The sequence below is a fragment of the Crocuta crocuta genome, unplaced genomic scaffold, assembly GCF_008692635.1.
Source record: "Crocuta crocuta isolate KB4526 unplaced genomic scaffold, BGI_CrCroc_1.0 scaffold77, whole genome shotgun sequence".
Classification (NCBI taxonomy): domain Eukaryota; kingdom Metazoa; phylum Chordata; class Mammalia; order Carnivora; family Hyaenidae; genus Crocuta; species Crocuta crocuta.
In genome coordinates, this window is record NW_027532172.1 from 6250606 (window position 1) to 6266649 (window position 16044).

General features: G+C 56.1%; 1 protein-coding gene across 2 annotated transcripts; it reads right to left on the minus strand.

The window, feature by feature from the left end:
• Positions 1–241: 241 nt before the first annotated feature.
• On the minus strand, positions 242–11826 carry LAMB2 (laminin subunit beta 2). 2 transcript variants are annotated; one of them, XM_077776939.1, is made up of 33 exons: positions 11782–11826; positions 11568–11653; positions 11278–11450; positions 11056–11191; positions 10901–10974; positions 10347–10535; positions 10191–10254; positions 9755–9957; positions 9551–9671; positions 9031–9219; positions 8646–8825; positions 8415–8527; positions 8076–8155; positions 7855–7987; positions 7510–7668; positions 7305–7432; positions 5454–5586; positions 5076–5268; positions 4833–4976; positions 4377–4608; positions 4130–4293; positions 3826–4050; positions 3530–3747; positions 3322–3418; positions 2860–3232; positions 2581–2765; positions 2262–2503; positions 1834–2182; positions 1298–1505; positions 1079–1220; positions 818–994; positions 567–726; positions 242–488 (listed from the first exon to the last, which is right to left on the minus strand). In XM_077776939.1, the coding sequence occupies exons 2-33, from the start codon at positions 11650–11652 to the stop codon at positions 352–354; spliced, it is 5406 nt and encodes a 1801-aa protein (XP_077633065.1). In that variant the 5' UTR covers position 11653; positions 11782–11826; the 3' UTR covers positions 242–351. The 2 variants fall into 2 exon arrangements, with proteins under 2 accessions (XP_077633065.1, XP_077633064.1); XM_077776938.1 differs by lacking the exon at positions 11782–11826 and adding an exon at positions 11749–11770.
• Positions 11827–16044: the final 4218 nt, after the last annotated feature.

The following is a 16044-nucleotide window of genomic DNA, read 5'->3' on the forward strand; positions in this document are numbered from 1 at the left end:
TCGCCGCCGCCGCCGCCTCAGCCGCTTGTTTTGTTTCGACTTCTAGTTACGGCCCCGGGTGGCTGAGCGCCTAGCTGGTGACGCACTTCCGGTGGGAGCGGGCATGCGGCGACAGGCAGCTCCGGGGCGGGCCGAACGGAGGAGGCGGGGCTCCGGTTCCTTGGCCTCGCCCAGACCCTGCTGGTGCCCTCCTGAGGTTCCGCCCAGAGACCCCGCCCTCCCCCAATCAGAGTCCAGAAGATACAGTGGGTAATCACAGCGGTTTATTGGGGGCCTGCTCAGGCCCAGAACTGTTTCGTGCAGAGGCAGTAGTGGGCGGGGCTGGGGGCTGGAGTAGGCATCGCACAGGGGTCACTGGCAGGTGTTGTAGATCTGAACCTGCAAGTTGATGGCTTCAAGCACGCTACGCATCCTGGCCTCCAGCCCATCCAGCTGGGCTGCTTTGCCTTCCAGTGCCCGCTCGTTCTCTTCATAGGTGCCCTCCAGCTCTAGGAGGGGAGGGTCTCAGCTGAAGGGTCCTACTCCCACAGTCCCACTCCTCTGGCGCCTACCCACCCAGTCCTCACCTTGTAGCCGTTGCAGTTTGTCCTGAGCAGCCTGCAACAAGCCTCGAGCTTCATCCCGAAGTTGCTCGGCCCGTGCCTGTGCAGCCAGCACACCCTGGGCCTTCCGCTCAGCCAAAGCCTTCACTGTTTGGTACTGGTCGCCTAGTGGGCCCTGCAGCAGCTGGGGATATAGAAGGCAAAGTCAGCTAGGTGGCCCAGTGGAGGCCCAGCCTCTACTTCAACCCCCACCAGCTGGCTTTACCTCAACCCACCTGCTCAGCCTCTCGAGCACGACCCTGGGCATTGCCTGCTGTTTCTTCAGCGCTAGAGGCTGCCAGACTATTCCCTGCTCGTTTCAATTTCAGAGCTTCCAGAAGACCATCCAATTGCTGAGCCCTCTCGCCTGCAGAGCTCAGTGCCTGCTCTGCACCTGCCATCTTCTCCTGCACCTGTCATGGGTGGACCCAGGGTTAAACAGGTCTATGGGTGCATGCCCATAATCTTGCCCCACTCATGTCCCAGAGAAACCACACCTGATGCAGTGTCCGCTCTGTGTCCTGTGTGTCAACTACCGCCCCTTCAATGGCACCCTGAGCAGCGCCTTGTGCCCTCTGGGCTTCCTCCAGTGCTGCTTGTACTGTTTCTGCCTTCTGTTTCTCACTCTCAGCCCGGCTCCTGAAGAAGAGAGGGAATCAGAGCTTGCAAATATCAGGACCGGGCGTCAAGGAAAGGGGCCAGGGTCATAGTCAGACCTTGCCCGCCGTGCATCTTGCAATAGCTGTTCTGCCCGACGCACATCTCCCACAGTACGTGCCAGGATTGTGTCCACATCCGCCAGGCTCTGGACCCTCTCTGCAATTGCGCCTGCCAGGTGCTGGATTTGCTCAGGTGATGCTGGGATGGAGAGCTCTAGCACTCGAGTGGCCACCATCTCAATGCTATCAGGATCAGCCCCCTCCTCTATGGGGACACAGGCAAGGGCTTAGGGACACAGATTCTCCAGCACTGGCATCGGGCACAATTTTGGGGTATGGACTCAGGGACCCCACATAGAATATGGGTTTGCTCATAGGCATAGTGATTAATTACAAGGACAGGAACTATAAGTGGGCACAGACTTGGGGTCATGGACTTGGGACCACATATAGGCAAGGGTTGAGGGGCTAGACATGGGGTCATAAACACAGGTCCAGTGCAGGCCCTGACCCAAGTATGGACCCAGGGACACAAGTATGAACATAGACACAGGTGAAACAACCACATGGCCTGGGCCACACGGGAGGCTCACGGCTGAGGAAGTCCTTCACACTCTGGATAAGTTCCCGAAGTTCTTGGTTGGCCTTCTCCACCTGTCCCCTGGAAGCATTTGCCTTGTCCAGGGCTGCCTGGGCCCGCTGCTGTGCCTCTCCTGCCTGCCGACGGGTCTCAGCCACCTGGCTGAGGATGCCGCCACCTTCTGCCAGTGCCCGCTGCAGCTCTGCCTGTGTGTGCCGAGCCCGACCGAGTGCCAGGTCCGCCATGGCTACTGCCCCATTGCAGCCGAGGCCCCCACAGCGAGGTTGCCCATCCTCGTCCAGGCAGCCAGCACCCCCACAAGGGCTTGTTGCACAGGGTGCATCCCCTGGGGGCCCACACACCTGCCAGGCACAGAACAAGTCAGGGCTTTGGGGAAGGAACAGCCACACCCACATGTCCCACCCCACACTTGTGCCTTACCAGTTCATTGATGCCTGTCAGGCTCAGGGACTGGGTACGGGCAGAGAGCTCGCCTAGTGCCCGCTGGTTGGCCATGTGTTTGCGGTTGAAGTCCTCCCTCTTGGCACCCATCAGCACCTCTGTCCTGTGCCGGGTATCTGCTGAGTTGCTCACAGGGCTGGGCACTGTCAGGGCTGATGTGTTGGCACGACGTTCCGCCTCTGCAGACAGACTATGGGCGTGGCGGATGCTGTCATAGGCACCTATATTGGGCAAAGGCTGGCCGTCAGCTAAAGATCACTCAACCCTGGTCCACCTGCCTAGTTGGGCAACAACCCACCCAGGAAGTTTGAATGCTTGAGCAGGTCCAAATGCTGGTCCAGTTGTCTCAGTGTGAGATTAAGTGCCAGCCCATCTCGCTCCAGACTGCTCAGTGCATGGTTGGCATTGAAATTCTCATCCTGCACATCAGTCAGTTCTGCCTCCAACTGGGTCAGGTGCTCAGTGGCCTCTCCGATTTCACGCCTGTGCCAGTAGGGGGTGGTGTTTAGAGAACCTTCAGCCCTAGGCCATTGAGCCTCTGCCCCATCCCACCGCATATCCTCAGGCCCATCCGCACCGAAGCTCTTCTGTCGCCTCCACTAGCTGCGCAGTGGAGGCAGCTGAGGTGTTGCGGGCACCTACAATCCCCTGTACAGTCCCCAGCTTCTCCTGCATGTGCCAGAAGCGGCTCTCAAAGGCACCCAGCACACCCGTCTGCTGCAGCTCCTGGGCCCGCTGCTCCAGGCGCCGCGTACGGGCAGCCAAGTCCTGTACCACACGGTCCCAATCCCCGAAACATGTGTGGCATGGGTGGCAAGCAGGGAAGACTCCTGAGAAGCCACGGGCACACTGGTCACAGCGCACGCCAGACACGCCTGGGCGGCAGCTACAGTGGCCTGTGGAGCGGTGACACTGAGGCGTGTCTATTCCACGAGGGTCACAATCACAGGCTGCAGAAAAGGGCAGACCGTGGAGTTAGGGTGCCATTGGGGCATCCTGAGAAGTCCCCCATCCACCCTAGCCCTGCCGGCTCTCTCACCACGGCACTGCAACCCAGGGTCTCCCCAGTGGAGCTCCTGGCACTCAGAACAGGTTCGCCCACCAAAGCCAGCACGGCAGTGGCACTGCCCTGTGAACTAGAGTGAGAACAGGGCAGAGATCAGAGCCTCAATCAGAAGCTAAGCCCTTGAGACCTAAGACAGACAGCCAGCACCATCCACCCAGGGAACCACAGAAGAGCCCCATACCTCATTGCAGGTGGGGCCTCTGGCTCGGCTTGGGTGGCAGGCACAGGGCTGACAGCCATGGCCACTGGTAAGATTCCAGAAGTTGGGGGCACAGCGGTCACAGCTAGGGCCCTGGACATTGGGGAGGCATGGGCACTGCCCACTGCTTGGGTCACAGTGGCACCGGTCAGTGGATGGGCACTGCTGGGGATCTGTGCCCAGCAAGTTGCAGGTGCAGCCTGTGCCAGTCAAACACGTTAATCAAGGGGAGCCTGAGCAGAAGAGCCCTGCCCCAGCCATCCCAATTCCCCACTCACGGTGACAGCTCTGTTGGGTGGCCTGCCCATGGAAGCCAGGCTTACAGTGGGCACAGTGTGGCCCCTCCGTGTGGTATAAGCAGCGCAGACATTGCCCCGTGCGGGGGTCACAGGCATCAGGGTCCATGGGATCAATGTTCCCACTGCACTCACAGGGCTGGCACTGGCCACCTGGCCTTGATGGGTCCCCAAAGTGCCCAGGGGCACAAGCTTCGCACCGTAGTCCTGCCCACAGTTGGGGAAGGTATGAGTGTTCAGTTCAGCTGCCCCACCCTGACCCCATGCCTGCGCCTTACTTACTCACCTGTGTACCCTGCCTTACAGTGGCACATGATCTGCTGGGAGTACCCATCCCGATGGCAAGAAGTAGCAAAGTGCCGCCGGCTCCCAGGGCCTTCAGGGCAGGGACAGGGCCGGCACTGGCCCCCATATGGCAGCCGTGGGTCCCCATGGAAGCCAGCAATGCACCTTCAGGGAGGAGCAGGAAGAGATATGTGATCCCTGAGCGGCATTCCTACCCACCAACCCACTCCCAGCTGCTCCAGGCTCACCTTTCACAGTGTTCACCCCCTGTGTGATCACGGCAGCCCAGGCAAGTGCCTGTGTGAGTGTCACATTCATCTGCATGCCCATTGCAGACACACGGCTGGCAGTTAGGGAATCCCCACTGGCCACGCTGGCAGCGATCACAGCGAAGCCCGAAGGCACCAGTTCGGCAGGGGCATTGCCCACTGGTCCCTTCACATAGGCCACTGAGTGCCCCCTCGGGGCTGCACTGGCAGGCTGGGGGCAAGGCAGAGGCTGAGCCAGGGAGAGGGTTTGAGGGAATCTAGGTGGGGTCAGGGTGGGAAAATCAGGGAACAGAAGAGAACTTCCAATGTTCTGGTGCTGAGAGCATGGGGTCCAATGCAGAGTTAGAGGAAGGAAGAAGCAGAGTCAGAGGGAGGAGGGAGAACAGTGGTAGGGAGGAGAGAGAAGGGAAGGAGGGAAGAAAGGCAGGCAAGTACCTTGACAACCTGTGGGGCCAAAGCCGTAGAAGCCAGGGGCACAGTGATCACAGCGGCGCCCAACCACTGCAGGTTTACACAGGCACTGACCACCATGGGGATTGCACTCAGAACTCAGTGAGCCCTGGGGGTCACACTGACAGGCTGTGGGGCAGGTGGATAGGGCCAAGTCAGGCTGGGACCCCACATCTCTGCCCCACCAACCCACATCTCACGCAAGGCACCATTACGCAAGACACTTACGCAAGGCACCATTGTAGAGTAAGGCAGACAAGCTGATGAGGAGGGGGGCACAGGCCTCAGAGGGAAGGGTCTTACTGGGCACCAGACCCTCCTCGTGGCAACGGTAGCGTTCAAAGGTGGCACGACGTTCCAGGGCAGCAGCGTCACCCCCACTAAACATCTCCAGCACCAGGACACGGGGAAGCAGCACCAACTGAAGAGATGAGCAAGGAAGAATGAGGTCCAGACCCAAGACCATATTGGCACTACCAGAGCACTTAGCACCACCATGGGCCTGCCTCTTCTGTCACAGGCCCCACCTATCCAGCCATCACCACTACAGGTCCCATTCCATAGACTCTGCTTTCTTGGTCAGTGTGGGGAGAGAGGACTATTTACCGAGTCAATAAGCAAGTTGGGTCTAGAGTAGGGAACCTCAGGCTGGGCACTTCCCCCTGTTCGCAGAAGCTTCAGATGCAGCTTATAGGAGATGCCAGGCTCAAGGCAGACAGGTCTGGGAAATATCATATACCTGGGGGGAGACAAGGACAGGTATGGAGTTCACCCAGGGTCCCTGTACCCACCATCCTAGGCCTCCTCACCCTGCACACAGCAACCAAACTATCAGCTGAGAAAGATGCTAGGGCTGGGTCAGGCCAACAGACAGCTAGACAGCCTGACAGATAATTTATACAGATTTCCACAAGCATGCCTCACTGGACTCCTATGCCTGTGCAGACCAATCTCTGAAAATGCTCCCTACAGCCCTGCAATCCCATGGCATTTCCCTGGCACAAATACTTGCCAATTTTTCTTCAATGGCCTCCTCCTATTTTCTCCAACCTTGACCTCCAACCTCTGCTCCTCTTCACCAAGACTATGTCATTCCCTCCAGCCTGGCTCTGCCTTTCCTAGGTCTTTCCCATCAGTCTGCAAACATCTTTCATCCCCCCTTGAAAACATCTTCCCTCAATTCCTGAGTCTCCCCTAGATATTGCTTTATCTTCGCTCTCCTCCCCAGTATATTGAACTGTGGTCACTGCCTCCACTCCAGCCTCACACTCCAATGGAGCTTTTATGCCAACATGCCATCAAGACAGCCTGAACCAAGCTCACCATCAACCTCCATGAAGCCAAACCCAGCAGCCTCTTCTCTGTTGCCAGCTGCTCCAGCATTCAGCAGCATGTGATGAGAGCACCCTCCTTCCTGAGACACTCTTCTCTCCACTTCTGGAACCCTGTCCACACTCCTGGTTTCCCCCCACTGCCAGCTCCTCCTTCTCTACTGACATCTAACACCCCAGAGCTTTCTTCTGGTCCTCTTTCCTTTCTCTGCTCATTTCATCTACACCTATCTCTTTAGTGACAAGTTGCAAATTTATATCTCCAACTTGAGGCCTCCCAGTAATTCCAGACTGAGAAATCCAACCACCCATTGGCCTTCTCCCGCATGTCTAAGCAACTCAGAACTGCTCTTCCCTATGTCTCTATCTCAGCAAAGAGCCTAACACCCACCCAGATGAACAAACTCAAAACTCTAGAGTCATCTTTCCACTGTCCCTTTCCTACACTTCTAACCCAACAGCTCTGCCACTAGAACCCTCTGGAACCTTCATCATCTCGCCACATCAACTGCTAAACTTCTGTCCAACCCACTGTCGCTCAACTAACTCAACAGCTTCTAGCAGATCTTCCAGCTTCCACTTTGGTCACTCTAAGTTTGCTCTTCACTCAGCAAGTAGAGGGATCTTTGTTAAACAAAAGTCACAGTTGGTAAAAATGTCTATAACGGGTATGGCCCCTTATATGCTGCTCTCTCTACTTCTGTGTATGTTTGAATATTTACATCATAAAAAATAAAGAAAGAAGGTGACAAAACAGATACATGAAACAAATATTACCCTGAATGTAATAAAACAATAATCAGACCAGTCACATCCCTGGTCAGAATGCTCTGATGCCGTCCCTTCCCACCATGGGCATTCCCTATAGTGACACTGAATGATTTCCCATTAATTCTTGCCACAGGCCTCTCTTAAGGGAACTTAGATCCCTAAGAGAGCAGGCCTATTCTACCTCCTTCCTCTGACCTGTGCCATGCCTAACAGTACCTGGCAAAGAGCTCTCAGGAGGAGGCACTTGAAGCAAGGGACAGATGAATGAGCAGCGGGGTCTTCCAAGTGCCCTTCAGGGAATTAGGGCTGGCCCACAACCCTCCACTGTTATAGATGCTACCATTAGTGCCCTCACCTGGTTGCTGGTTGCAGAGTCCCTGGAATGCGGTCATCCTTGGGCAGCACATGCCCACACGGGCCATGGGCAGACACAGGCCCTGGGCGCTGCACGACTACTTCCATCTCTGCCCATTGCTCAGGGATCTGAGGGAACAGGCTGATGAAAAAAATGCTACCACACCTGGAGTTTCAGCTCTGGGTCAGGTTTCACAGAGTCTGACCTGGGGCTCCAAGCGCAGCAGCAGATCGTAATCCATGGCTCTCGGCACAGATGTCACCAGGAACTCCAGTGCCTGACCTTCCTGAAGCCTAACAAAGCCCCGGCCTGTCCAGGATGGAGTCCCACCAGGGGTTGCCAGGCGCTCCACCACATCCAGCACCTGTGAGGGATACAGCTCAGGGTGGGTGCCTTGGTAAGGCACCATCTCTTCTACCACAACCTGTCCCTAAACCCCAGCTCTTTACCTGAGACACCCTCCCCAAGGCTGGACACCCACCCCAGACAAAGTACCACCCATAACTCTGCCTCTCCAGCACAAGCCCTGCCCTCCATCGTTGCCCCCTACCTGTCCTCGGGTGTCTTCAGCCTCCCAAGTTAGGTGGTCAAGGAAAGGCCGGAAGTAGCCAGGCTGCACCTGCTCACAGCGTCGCCCCACCATGTGCTGGCGGCAGCGGCACTGACCTGTGGCCTCATTGCACCTGGGAAGCCCAAGGTTACTCAAAAAGGACCCCTTACCCTGCCCAGGATCTTTTCCCACCCTTCCCAGACCCCTTATACAGCACTCACTGGGGATCCACGGCACCACCCACGTCGCAATCACACGGACGGCAACCAAGCAGGTCATGGCTCAGGCCCCAATGGCCAGGCTGGGGGGAGAGGAGGTTGCTGGGGGCCAGAAACAGACCCCCTTACCACCCCTCAGAGAATCCAATGACAGCTTTCAGCCTCTACCACCCCTTGGAGAAAGCATGGTCACTAGACCATGGCTCCCACCCTTGGCCTCCCAGCCAGGAATACACCCTAAGCTCTCAGCACCGACCCAATGGGGTATAGACACCACCCCCCTCACCCTGTGCTCTGAGAATAAATGCAGGACCCCAGAACCCCAGCCCCCTGCAGTCGCACCAGGCAGCGGTTACAGCCACGTCCAGTCACTAGACGCTTGCAGAAACAGGTTCCACTGTTGGGGTCACAAGAAGTGACCCCAGGCACTGTGCCCCGTGCATCACACTGACATCCTGTGGGGAAGGAGATCCATCAGGACTCTGGGGAGCTATGAGTGCTGGTGTTCATTGGGTTGAAAGTAAAAAGTCAAGGGTTAAGGTTAGCACAGGAGCTAGGTCAGGAAGCACATACGCCGACAGCCTGCAGGGTCACTGGCACTGAGCCCAAAGAAGCCATCACGGCACTGCTGGCAGCGAGCGCCCACCACATGTTCTTTGCAGCGACACTGGCCCGAGACCAGCCCCAGAGCAGGATCATCATGGGGATCACAGCGACCACCATCTTGGGAACCCATGGGATCACAATCACAGGCTGAGGGGAAAAAGAGGTGCAGGGTCACCCTATTTCAACTAGCCCAACACCACTCATCTCCCAAGCCTCTTCACCCTGGATTCCCAGCCTGACTTCACTGCCCCCTCCTCCCACCTCAAACCCCTGCAACCTGGACAGCAGTCTGGCTTCTCAGTTCCTACCCCAGACTCAGCCTTCCCTCTCCCATGCCCAATCCCAGCCTCACAGCGGCACACAGCAGGATCCCTCAGGTCCTTGGTTGGGTCACGGTAGAAGAAGGGTCGGCAGAGCTCACAGTGGCGCCCAGCTGTGTTGTGCTGACATCCATCACACACACCTCCACTCACATTGCCAGATGCCAGATATATGGCCATGTCAAAGTGGCAGCTGTAGGCGTGCCCATGGCACTCACACTCTTGGGAGAGGGGAAGGCAATACAAAGGTCACTTGTGGGATCATGTCCTGAAGGTAAGGGGTGTAAGGTTCCCAGTGACACAGCGGGTCCCTGCCACAGGCCAGAATTTGTGGCTGTGGGCTCAGGTACTGTAAGGTCTCAGCATATACTGACCCCCCTGCTCAGAGCAGATTGTGAAGGAGGGTTAAGGGAATCCCTAAGGGCATCAAGGCCTGGATACTCTTTGGATACAGCCTGGGTGTTAGGGGCTTGACCAACCAGCTCTAGGTTCTACTCATGGCACAACCAGACCACTGAGTTCTGGGGCTATGTGGGCCAGGATCTCACTCACTCCTGCAGGCATGACTGTGGCCATCCTCAGCTGGACTCCAGGGCAGGTCATGATAGAAATCTTGACACTGCTCACAGTTGAGGCCACGAGTGTTATGTTTACAGACGCAGGCCCCATGAACCTAGGACATGGGCAGGCAGGTGGTCAGCACTGTCCAGCCATGCCTGCCCCTGCCCCCTACTCCAGCCAGCTAAATCCCCTCACCATGCCCTCAGCATGGGCTGGTGCCCCTGGGGCAGGTGCACACTGTGAGGCGTGTCCATAACAGAAGCAGTTGCCACGCACAACCAGCTCGTAGAGGGCATAATAGTATTTCTCACGGATCTCCCGCCGTGGATCAAGCAGGTTGTCTCCCAGCGTATGTAGCCGTGTCAGGTTCACCCGTAGGTTAGTGATCTTCAGCAGGTCTAAGTGGGGGGAAAGGATTGGGAGCCAGCTGGCTAGGCAGGCTCTTGTTGCTCCATGCCCACCCAGGGCCTGCAGCTGCTAAGGTCACCTTGGGAGACCTCCTGTCTATTGCTATATGAGCTAAATTGGACTTGGCTCTGCCCTAAAAAGCACCCAAAATAGCTTCTGAGGCCCCAAATAGTCACTGGCCGGACACTGGGACTGTGCCAGGCTCAAAGGGAAGAACACTCACTCTGGATCCGTGGGCTATAGGGGTCTGGGATAGGGATGGCAGGATCCAGCACACGATAGATGACCTGTTGGGACATGGGGCCATTAGAGGCACTGGATCCTGCCTCAAGCCCATCATCTCCCCTCTTCCTTCCCCAAGTCACATCCCACCCCTCACCTCGCCTTCGGTGGATGGCTCAATCTCTGAGTAGCGGGACTCACAGACTACGTCATCCCAGTGCCGTGGGGGGGCCAGTGGGACTCCTGGAAAGTCAGCCCCACAGTCATAGGAAAAATATCGGTACACATGCCAGGTGCGTCCAAAGTCTGCTGAGCGCTCCACCAGCATGGCAGCAGGACGAAATGTCTGGGTGGGGGGCATGGCTGATCAGTGGGCATCAGGACCAGGCCCATCAAGAGCCCTGCCCAGCTGAAGCTTGCCCTCAAGCAGTTCACGGACAGGTGGGGGTGACCACTGGAAGCCAAGCAATAGTCAGGGAGGGTAGCCCCTTCTAATGGGGAGGCTCAGGATTGATGGGGCCCAGGGAGGCAGCACGTGCAAAGGCCTGGAGGCAGAAGGCAACAGAAGGTGTGGGCCATGAAGGAGCCTCCCATGCACCCAGAGTACAGCGTGTGACCTCAGGGAGGCTGGGCTAAGTTGCTGGGAATCTGTTCAGGGGCAATGGGGAGCCAAGCAGGGTGATTCAAGCAGGCTCCCAGACATGCGGGCACCTTGAAGGTCATAATGAGGTGCGTGAAATGAAACTCAGCCTCCAAGTCCAGCTGGATGGTGACCACGGGGACACCTGAGGCAGGAGTCGGAAGTCAGGGACTTGAGACTACTGGTGGGCAACCCCGCTCACCCCATGCCCCACCCACAGCCTCACCATTCTCTGACTGCCACCAGGCTGTCCGGCGCTGTGGTGCAAAGCTGGTAACTACATTCTGGATGCGATGGCTGTTTGGGTTGTCTCTAGCAGAGAAGGGGCGCCGGGAGTCACACAGAAAGCACTTCTTCTCATCCTGGGTTAGGTCAGAGTCAAGGTCAGGGTCAGTGCTTCAGCCAGTGCCAGCACCCCCTCCCCTGGCCTACCCACTCCCAGCCTCACCTGAAGGTGACTAACGATGCAGTAGGGCTGGGGACCATGCAAGCCACAGGTGGATGAGGCAGTCAGTCTGTCAGCACGGCCCACTAGCAGGTCACCTGTGGCAGGGTAGCAGCTTCCCCTCGAACAGCCTGGCACATCTGGGGCCAGGGCCTGGGCCAGGGCGGTGGCCAGCACTGGGAACAGTGGGTTAGCCAGTTCTGCTGTGCTCCCACCCCATAGCCCCAGGGCTAGCTCCCCCATGACCCACCATCTCATCCCACAAACCCCAGGCCTTCACCAGGCCCTCTCACCGCTCAGCAGCAGGCCCAGTCGAAGCTCCCAGGGCCCAGGCAGTCCCCGCAGGTCCCTCCCTGGTTCCCCAGAGGCCAGCTCCATCCTGAAGAGGAGGGGAATCCAGATGAGAGGGGGGCGGGGGAATGAGAGATCTATAGCCCAGGCCCACCCTGCCCCTCCCTTGGGGTCCGTGCAGACCCTGCCCTTGTAAGTCCCAGGCAGATTCCCTACTCAATCCTCCCTCAGGCAGTCCCTCCACTAGCAGAGTCCTGCGACTTTGAGCAAAGTTGAGAAGCACGGCAAAAAGGAAAGCGTGGAGCGGATCTTGGGCAGGAGTGCAACACTGTGCAGAAGTTCCTCTCCCACCTCTCCAGAAATGACCCTCATTCTAGAAACCAGACATAGTCCAGCTCACCTGCAAAACTTTATTGTGCTCCTTTGCTCAGACCACCTGTGCAGACCAAGCGGGCAGGGGATTTGGTTTTAGGCCACCAAAGGTGGTGGCGCACCAAGTAGTGGGTATGGCATGAGCGAAGAAAAGGAGTCTGATCTGAGACTTCAAACAGCCATGGAACCCAGTCTTTTTCCCCAGCTTTGTGAGTGCTGTGGAAGTCACTATCTACTAGGCTGTTCAGTTTCGGGGTTCCAGCATCAGCGGGTAGGTGAGAGGTCACGCACAGAGTTATCAAGCTCCTCTATTTAGGAATGTGGGAAAATTTAGGCTGGCATGGCCAGAGCAGCAGGACAAGATGGAGGTAGGACGAGAGATGGAAAAAAGCCATCCCCTTGCCCAAGTCACCGCTCCAGGAGTCTCCACCTCCCTTAGTCACTACAGCAGGTCTGCACAAGAAGTGCTGTCTCAGTTTCCCGGTGTGAAAATGGATGCTGGTGGCTGACAACAGACAGAGGCAGGGACTGAATCCAGATCTTATGGCTATTCATCCATTCCGTACCTTCTGGCCTGCCGGGAGGCCAGAGCCCGGGCTTGGAATGCGAGCGGCCTGCGAATGCCCCACCCAGGCCCCTGGGACCACGGGCGGAACCGTGGACTAGCAGGTCTATAGGGCCAGGCCCCGGTGGCTCTGAGCTGCCACAACTGTGCCCACTCTGTCTGGGTTCAAATGGAGAAGACCCAGAGCTGTGGAACTGGGGGAGAAAGCTGGGGTTCTTCAGGGGCATCACTAGGTTTCTCAACAAGAGTCTAAGCAGAGGAGCTGTAAGTCTGCTGGACTTACAGAGTCTTGGGAGTTACTCCAGTTTTCTGAAGTCGGGGTCTCCAGTTACCCTGGGGGTCATGTAGTCAACCTGAGGGGCTCAGGGATATTAGAGGTGACTCAGAATTTTAGATCACTCAGAGAAGGATCTATCAGGGTTAAAGGCACTAGATGGCCTCTGTGAGTTTTACATGATCTCTAGTTTCTCAAGGACAGGATCACTGGAGGATATCGTGGGGCCACGTGGGGGTTACTCAAGGTCAACTCAGTGGGGTCCCTTGTCCCTCAAGGTCAGAAGATTCTTGGGTCCATCTGGGATCATTCAGGTAGTTCAAGAGTCTGTCTTACTAGCATCCATACACCACAGTCAGCAAGTGGCATACCCATTTGCCCATAGCCACATGTGCTCAAGTAGCTTTGCTACCCTCTGTTCCAGGCCCCACAGGATGGCGCCTGCTTGCTCAGTATCTGCTTGTTCTGACCCAGATGGTGCTCCAACCCTGAGGATCAGGTCATCTGAACCCGGTTCTGATCTTTGCCCCTAAGTTTTGACCCTAGTCCTCAATTCTGTCACAACCTTAACTCTGACCCCAGCCCTAGGTGAACTCTAACCCTAATCAACATTTGACCCCTGTTGTCAACTTTGACCCCCGCTCTGATCCCTATAGGAATCTGGACCTGACCTAGACCCATCCCTGACCTTCCCACACCATCCCTGTTCTGACTCTGACCCATCCATCTCATGCTGATCCCACTCCATACCCCACTCCACCATGGCTCATCCATGCACCTTTTAGCTGGCTCTAGCTGTTATCCACCCACTTCAGCAGCTCTTGGGCCTCAGCCCCTGCCTACTATACCCACTCTCCTGCATATTGCACTGTGGCCACCAGGCTATGTGTGCCCTTCTGCAACTCTGCCAGGCCTAACTGGGCGATCTGCAACTCCTAGAGCAGGACTTGACCTGAAAACCCACCCCATCTAGATCCTATTTCAGACATATTGCTGCCCAAGGTTCCTGAGGCAAAGGGGGCTTTATAACTGAGACCCTGCCTCAGCCCAGTATAGCCCAGTCCCAGCCTAAATCCCACCTCTGAGACCTCAATGCCCAGTATACCCATCCTCACCTTGCCCAGGCCCCCAGCCATGCCCATGGCATGTACTGCTTGCTCTTCTGTCTCCTCAGCATGCTGCTGACAAGGCCAAATAGGTCTTGAAAGCCATACTTGCACTGGACAGATGCCCCAGGACTGGGGTCACATCCACTGCCACTGCCAGTATCACCCAGGCCAGGTATCCTGCCACTGGGACAAAGGTCAAAGGATCACAGGGAGGTCACAGGAGGGTAGCAACTAAGTAGGGTGCTCACATGGTCTGTGTATTTAGTAGCACCAGGGTATCACAGTGATTCAAGGATCTCAGGGGGAGAATGGGGATAACAGCAGCCACTGAACAAGAGGTATGAAGAAGCTGAGGGGTTTGAGTGGGGTGTCACCTCCTGTACACTGGCCTCCAGGCCTCAAAGTGTCTGTTTTGCTGCAGCCCTTGTTCTGCAGCCCTTGTATGTCTTCCCACCTCAGCCAGCTGAACATCCAGTTCTTGGTCCTGAACCCTAGCTGTCCCCTCGCTGAAGGGTGCAGATGATCAGTTGGGCATCCCTGTCCTCCTCATCCTCTGATCTCTACCTCTATCCTCCTGGCCCTTCACTTGGTCTGCCGTGTCTGATGGAGGACACCTTCAGCTCTGGGCAGTTCCTGGCCTATGGTGTCTGGTGCAGGGAAAGCACTCTGGATCTGATCCAGCAGGAGGGCAATGCTCACTGTCCCACTTTGGGGGAGGGGCACTGCCATCCCACGCCATGCCACCAGCTGCATACTCACAGCATCTGCACCTTCATATGTAGGAATTGGGGTAGGAATCTCAGATGTGAACTCTGATCCCTGACTCAACAAATCCTCACTCTAACCTCTCACTGGCCCTGCCTCTGACAAGATTACATGGTGTGCTGGGGGCTAACAAGAGTCAAGTGTTAAATTTTTAGGAGTTTTGTGAATCAGCAGATAAATGGTAGGTAGACTAAAATCAGCCATGGTGGGGGGCGCCTGGGTGGCTCAGTCAGTTAAGCATCTGACTTCAGCTCAGGTCATGATCTCATGGTCCATGGGTTTAAGCCCAGTGCCAGGCTCTGTGCTGACAGCTCAGAGCCTGGAGCTTGCTTCAGTTTCTGTGTCTCCCTCTCTCTTTTCCCCTCCTACATTCATATTTTGTCTGTTTCTCTCTCTGAAAAATAAAATTAAAAAAATTTTAAATCAGGGGTGTCTGGGTGGCTCAGTCAGTTGGGCGTCCAACTTTGGCTCAGGTGGGGCGCCCGGGTGGCTTAGTCGGTTGAGTGGCCGACTTTTCGCTCAGGTCATGATCTCGCAGTTCATGGGTTCGAGCCCCGCGTCGGGCTCTGTGCTGACTGCCAGCTCAGAGCTTGGAGCCTGTTTCAGAGTCTGTCACTCCCTCTCTCTCTGACCCTCCCCTGCTCATGCTGTCTCTCTCTCTCCTAGAAATAAATAAAACATTAAAAAAAAATTTAAAAAAAACTTTGGCTCAGGTCATGATCTTACGGTTCATGGGTTTGAGCCCCATGTAGGGCTCTGTGCTGACAGCTAGCTCAGAGCCTGGAGCCTGCTTCAGATTCTGTATCTCCCTCTTTCTCTGACCCTCACGCTGCTTTCTCTCTCTCTCTCTCTCTCTCTCTCAGAAATAAATAAAACATCACAGTTTTTAAAAAAATCAGCCATGGTGGGTTTACTTACACCATGGAAATTGATAAACACTACAAGTCAGTTCCCTCTGACCCCCAACCAGCTGTTAAACATTTACAAGCATACTAGTACTCCCATCTGACCCCTGGTTAGCCCTTATGAATATTCCTCATTCTGGAATGAGTATCACAGCAGTGTCCTAGATGCTCACCTGCCCCTCAGCTGTGAATAGACACACAACAAGCAGACATGTGCCCAAGAGGAAACACTGGAGGATCTGCACAGTTGCTTGTACAGGGGCTATGGTGGCCACACCTCAGGACCCCCTTACACAATGCTATGTCTCCCAGGCCTGGATTCCTGTGGACCTTGCTGTGGCCTGGATTTGCTGCAGCTCATAGCGTTGAGTCAGATGTGGAATGTATCTCCTGCACCCTTTTGGCCAGGCCATGGTTCCGTATGACTCCCCCCTTGGCTCCCATGCATGGTCCCAATGGCCTGCACTAGTTGCTAATGCTGCCCTAAGA

Excerpts from the sequence above, each read along its gene's own strand:
- LAMB2 (XM_077776939.1), bottom strand. The coding sequence starts at position 11,652 with ATGGAGCTGGCCTCTGGGGAACCAGGGAGGGACCTGCGGGGACTGCCT. Across the intron at positions 10,255-10,346 it reads AGCCATCCACCGAAGGCGAG|GTCATCTATCGTGTGCTGGA; the intron begins GTGAGGGGTGGG and ends ATGTCCCAACAG. Across the intron at positions 1,221-1,297 it reads CAAGATGCACGGCGGGCAAG|GAGCCGGGCTGAGAGTGAGA; the intron begins GTCTGACTATGA and ends TCTCTTCTTCAG.